General features: G+C 49.2%; 1 protein-coding gene across 1 annotated transcript in view; it reads left to right on the top strand.

The window, feature by feature from the left end:
* The first annotated feature begins 67 nt into the window (after positions 1 to 67).
* LOC108250451 (glycine receptor subunit alpha-1) overlaps positions 68 to 6,088 on the top strand; it is a 20,160-nt gene continuing 14,139 nt past the window's right edge. The window contains exon 1 of the mRNA XM_037974647.1: positions 68 to 723. Coding sequence (XP_037830575.1) covers positions 668 to 723 — 56 coding nt within the window. The 5' untranslated portion in view covers positions 68 to 667. The remainder of the gene's footprint in view (positions 724 to 6,088) is intronic.

Below are 6,088 nucleotides of genomic sequence, written 5' to 3'. Positions count from 1 at the left end.
CCTGGTCCTCCTCAGGTCCTCCTGGTCCTCCTCTGTTCCTCCTCTGGTCCTCCTGGTCCTCCTGGTCCTCCTGGTCCTCCTCAGGTCCTGCTGGTCCTCCTCAGGTCCTCCTCAGGTCCTCCTCAGGTCCAGTAGAAGAAGCTCAGTTGGGCAGAAGGAGAGGTGGTGGAAGAAGCAGAAGTTCTGGACGGATCAGAATTCTGGACTTTTAATTTCTGCTGAAAATAAAAACGAAGAACGGCGGAGCTGATTGGCTCAGCTGCCGGTCGGTTGGACCAATCCGGGCCGGGGGCGGGACTTTCTGACCCTCCTGCTCCTCATGAGAGTTCAGAGGTCCAGAACCGCTGAACCGCTGATAGGTTCTGTCCCGGTTCGGCTTTAGTCTGGTGCCATGGAAGAAAACAGAACCTCCTGACTTCCGGGAGGCACGAGAATGTTCGCTGTCTGGAGCGCGAGGCGCTGAAAACATCTGGAGCCGCGAGGAGCGAAAGGTCCGAACCGGGCTGAGGAGTCTGGACCGGGCTGAGGACTCCGAACCGGGCTGAGGAGTCTGGACCGGGCTGAAGACTCCGAACCGGGCTGAGGACTCCGGACCGGGCTGAAGACTCCGAACCGGGCTGAGGACTCCGGACCCGGTTGTGGAGTCGGAACCGGGCTGAGCAGCACCATGAAGCCTCTCCTCTCGGGTTCTCTGCTCTCCTGGAAGCTCGCGCTGTTCCTCAGGTGAGTTCGGCTCCAGGTTCACCTGCAGCTTTGGGTCGGTTCGGTTCCGACTCTCAGCTGGAGTTCCTGTTGTTGTTGTTGTTTGTTGTTGTTTCCTGGTGTCAGGAAGGTAAACAACAACAAACGGATCAGAGTTCTGGAGATAAATGTTCATCAAACAGAAGCAGCAGGAGGTCCATCCAGAGGAGGCAGGTTCTGAGGTTCTGCAGCAGGTTCTAACAGCGGTCATTAGATCCGGAGCTGTTTCAGACTCATCTTAAAGCCAGACGTTCTCATGTTCTCATGTCGGTTCTTCAAAAAGCAGCTGAAGACGCCTCAGAAAATGATTCACGAATAAAGTTTTATTTTCATCAGATTTAAAAGCGGTTTCTCTCAGAAACAGACGTGTCTCCATCTCTCTGTGTCTCCATGTCTCTGTGTCTCCATGTCTCTGTGTCTCCATGTCTCTGTGTCTCCATGTCTCTGTGTCTTCATGTCTTTGTCTTCATGTCTCCATATCTCTGTGTCTCCATGTCTCTGTGTCTTCATGTCTTTGTCTTCATGTCTCCATATCTCTGTGTCTCCATGTCTCTGTGTCTTCATGTCTTTGTCTTCATGTCTCCATATCTCTGTGTCTCCATGTCTCTGTGTCTTCATGTCTTTGTCTTCATGTCTCCATATCTCTGTGTCTCCATGTCTCTGTGTCTTCATGTCTTTGTCTTCATGTCTCCATGTTTCTGTGTCTCCATGTCTCCACATCTCTATGTCTCCATGTCTCTGTGTCAGGTTAGTTTTTCTGTCTGCGACGTCCTTCAGCAGCAGCAGCTGTTGTTGTTATTGTTTTGTTGTTGTTGTTCTTCTTCTTCTTTTTCTGCTGCTGCCGTCAGTCAGCTGTGAGTCTAAGAAGGATTCTGTCTGTCTTATTAAGGGTGCTTTCAGGGAGTGAAAGGCTGCAGCTTCTGTTGTTTTTGCTGAAGGTTTGAGCTTCAGTAAATCTTCTTAGCGGGTCACGGATGATCGGGAGCCCAGATTTAACAGGATTACAGTCGGCCGTTCAGCAGGAACTGACGCTTTCTTTACTCCGTCCTCCTTTGTTGGATTCTATTGTTTGTCAGATTTCAGAGATTTATCTGCTTCTGTCTCAGATCTTATCAGACAACAGCCGCAGCAGAATGTGGTTGGAAAACGTTCCTGTTTTCCTCCTCGGGCTGAGGGTAAAAAGGCTCCTAACAGTTTTTACACGCAGTGACAGAAGAGCGTCCGTCTAAACTCTGAGATCAGAGCAGCTGATGGTCGAAAAACAACTTTACATTTAATGAAATATTACAATCATTACTTAAATAAACGTATATTTAGCAACCCTGAGGGTGAAATAATATTAACTCCAGCTTTCTTCCTTAAAAACCAAAGTTGTTGCTGTAGAGAGCTGGCTGTAGCAGCTGCTACTGCAGCTTCAGCCATCAGTCTGTAGGACTTCAGTGCAGTGCATTCTGGGTAAACATCTGTCCTCTGGTCTGGTTCTGGTCCTGAAGTCTTCTGATTCCTTCAAGTCGAGCTGCCATATTGTTTTCAGGCTTTGACCTTTGACCTTTGACCTGCTAACTGAGGCCTGTAGAGTCTGAGATGGAGCTCACTGCACGGTCTGACCTTCAGGGTGAATGTAAATAATCTTCCTCTATGTAGAACGATGGACTCCAGATGACCTTTGACCCTTCCCAGGTTGGTTCTCTGAGGTCATTGCTGATGTCTTTCCGCCCTGGCGTTGTGTTAACACACACCTGAAGCTCAGAGCAGCAGAACCTGTTTTATCAGGTGGATTTTGTTCACCTGGGGTTAGAACAGAATCCTTTAGAACCGGATCAAACCTGAAAGCTGCACCTGAAGGAGGTGGACTGTAGTTTTTCTGTTGATCTTATCCCTGGTTCTGTTTCTCCCACCACCAGTAAAACATCAACACAAGTTATTTTAGATTCATTCTGTCTTTTTTCTCCTCCAACCATCCTCGTGAATCTTTGCTCTCAGAGTTCAAACCGAACCGTGTCAGGAGTGCTCAGATCAGCCCAGAGCAGGATTTAAATGATCCGCGCTCACAGACGCCGTGTTGTTATCTCAGGAATTAAAGCAGTTTATCCTGCTGGCATTCAGTCAACCACAGCCACAATCCGGTTAACGTGATGCAAGGTGCGAACAGATAAAACACTCCGAGGCGTGCTTAATGTGCAGAATTACCACAGGATACACAATGAGGTCGGCAGGAAACGGGTCACTCAGTCACTGTGACATCCAGAATCAATCCAGTCTTTTATCTCGATCTCTCTGCTGCGTTTTATTTGCATTTCAGCCAGCGACGCCTCAGCATGGTCGGAAAGAACCTGCAGAACCTTTTCATGAGTTTCCAGAGGAGTGGGGCTGGAACAGAGAAAATCCACAAACTGTTCACCAGAACCTGCAACAGCTGAAGTTTGGGAGCAAATTAAACAAAATGTTCTTTAAATCTGAAGCTGTTCAAATTCTGAGCAGCTGCCATGAAGGCGTCTTCAAAATGTTCTGAAGATCCTGCTGTGGTCTGTGGAGTCAGAACCTGCTCGGTTCCTGTGGAGTGGGAACCTGCTCGGTTCCTGTGGAGTCAGAACCTGCTCGGTTCCTGCGGAGTCAGAACCTGCACGGTTCCTGTGCGGTCTGTGTTCGAGCATCATATCAGCTGCAGCTCCTGGTTTATTCAGCCTGACAGATCAAACCTACAGAGGACTTGTTCCTGCTGAAGGAAACATTTAGCTGCAGAGCATGACCCGGCTGGGAGGAGGAGGAGGAGGAGGAGGAGGAGGAGGAGGAGGAGGAGGAGGAGGAGGAGGAGGAGGAGGAGGAGGAGGAGGAGGAGCAGGGAGGAGGAGGAGGAGCAGGAGGAGCAGGGACAGTAGTCTCCACACTAAGTGAACATTTGGCTGAAGGCAGCAGTCGACCCTGTCTCTGCACCGCTCCGTCCTGAGCTGGAATCCTAAAACCCCCCGCGGTTGGTTGAAATCTTTTAGAGTATTTTTTTTTTTTTTTGGGGGGGGGGGCTAATTAATGTGAAGAAGAGCTGCAGCTGCAGAAAGGCCCGAGAGGCCACTTCTGGACTAATGAGAAGAAGCAGAAGAAGAAGCTGGCGGGCAGTGTTAAAGACAGCAGCCTCCTGCAGAAACAGAGAAGATGAGCAAACTCACATCAGGTCACAGCACGGGTTCTGCTGGAGAACCATCAGAACCTCCTGCTGCTCACAGGTCAGGAAGTTCACTCAGAGACTGTTGGTCTGAGACTTACTTTTTACTCTGCGTGTCTGCCTGCAGGCCGGCCCCTCCTCTTTCTGCTCAGCAGGTTTTTCTTTCCTCTGTTTTTCCATCATGGCCGCCTCAAAGAGAAGAACAAACCGAAGGCAGAACGTTTCTTCTCTGCTTCTTTTGTAGGACTGAGCCTAAAGTGTTGGCATCAGTAACTGATTTAATATTTAGATGTTTTTTATTTGCTTCAGTCCTTCCTTTGGTGACTTACGACCCAACTTTGGGCCCCAAGCCTCAGTTTGAAAACCAGAGTCTTGTTGTAAAAAACTAATATCTGTTTCAGGAAGAACTTGATGAGAACAACTGTTGATCATGTGACCGATCAGCTGCTTGGCAGACAGACAAGCAGACAGACAGACAGGCAGGGAGACAGGGAGACAGACAGACAGACGGACAGACAGACAGACAGACAGACAGACAGACGGGCAGACAGACAGACAGACAGACAGACAGGCAGACAGACAGACGGACAGGGAGACAGACAGACAGACAGGGAGACAGACAGACAGGCAGACAGACTCTCCTCCTCCATCAGTCAGATGGCGCCTGCAGCGCCCCCTCCTGACCGTCCTCCAGACGTTCTGATGACAGATGTGTGTGTTCCTGTGGTTCAGCTGTTCCTCCTCTCCCCGGCAGAACCGGAGCGTTCTGCACCGATGCGTTCTGCGGCTGTCTGTGGTGGAGGTAACGCTGACGTGCCCTGCAGCGCCTGCAGCGCCTGACCTCATGTTCCAGCCGAGGTTGGACTCTGCAGCCAGCTGATGACTGTTCGTCTCTGGGAGCTCCGGCTGGGATCACGGCACGCTTTGTTGAAGGCAGACATGCTTTGTTTGTTCCTTCGTGCAGAAAGAACGCTGTTTGGTTTCTGTCAGCAGAACACGAGAAGACTTTCACCTCGGGACAGATGGAAATGGAGAATCTGTCTGACAGCATCAGCTTCACTGGAGTCAGAGCAGAACCTGAACATCAGAACCGGGCCTTCTGCTTGGATTCATGCTTGCAAACAAACATCTCTTCATGCCGTCACCGCAGCATCAGGAGTCCTCCGTCCATCTGCTTTGTTGTGGAGGGAACCAGAGAGTTCTGGTTCTGTCCCGGGTTCTCCTGGCAGAAAACCCCCAAAGACCAGGAGGCCTCAGCTGATTCCTGTTGATGAGGAGGAGCAGCTCCTCCTGGATGATGTTCCTTTCAGCTGCTGGGATCCAGGGTCCGGTTCTGATCCAAACCTCCTGACCACAGGTGAGGGCTGGAACGTTGATCGACCCGTGAATCCAGAGCTTTTCCTGCTGGATTAAATTTAAATAAAAAAGACCATGAATCACACTGAGGAACTGGACCTGTTCCGTTTTCTGTCTCAATGACTTTTATTGTGAAAATGTTGCTTTTTAAAATAAACTACATGAAAATAAAAGCATGGAAACAGGTTCCTGTTCAGGATGAAAATCAGGTTTTCAGCAGCTGATTTTACAGACTCTGATCGGAACACTTTCACTTTTAACCTGATTTTTCTTGCAGCTCACGGCCTGAACCGGCTGGTTCTCCAGAGGAAGAACAGGCTGTGTTCTGCTGAGAGCGCAGCACGGTGTGCACGGTTCTGCAGGGCGCTGATAACGGCCGTTACGTAATGAGGGCATAAACAGAGGTCTCCAGATGCAGAGGACCTCGTCTCTCCAGCTGTCTTCAGAACGTTTTGTTGCATAATCAAAGAGGGAGATAAAAATAGTTCCGTCAGTTCTTCAGACGAGCTGGTTCTAGATTTCAGCATCCAGCTGCACAGAACAGGTGGAACGTTAATAAACACGAGATTCTCCTGACTCAACATAAAGGCAGGCAGTGTTTAAGGAACAATATCTGCCTCGTTTTGACGGTTCTGTTATTGATGGTTCTGACTTCCAGAAAACTGTAAAACAGCTGAAACACTGGGTGCCTTTAAATCTCAACTTAAAACCCACCTGTTTAGAGCTGCTTATGGCTAAATTAGGGTTAGAGTGCGGGTTTTTGTCTCTTTCTTACTGTTTATTCATTGTCACATGCTGTTTTTATTTTGTTTTTTAATTATGTAAAGCACC

Source organism: Kryptolebias marmoratus, linkage group LG3, assembly GCF_001649575.2.
Source record: "Kryptolebias marmoratus isolate JLee-2015 linkage group LG3, ASM164957v2, whole genome shotgun sequence".
In the NCBI taxonomy this organism is placed as follows: domain Eukaryota; kingdom Metazoa; phylum Chordata; class Actinopteri; order Cyprinodontiformes; family Rivulidae; genus Kryptolebias; species Kryptolebias marmoratus.
This window is presented reverse-complemented; position numbering and strand designations above follow the sequence as displayed.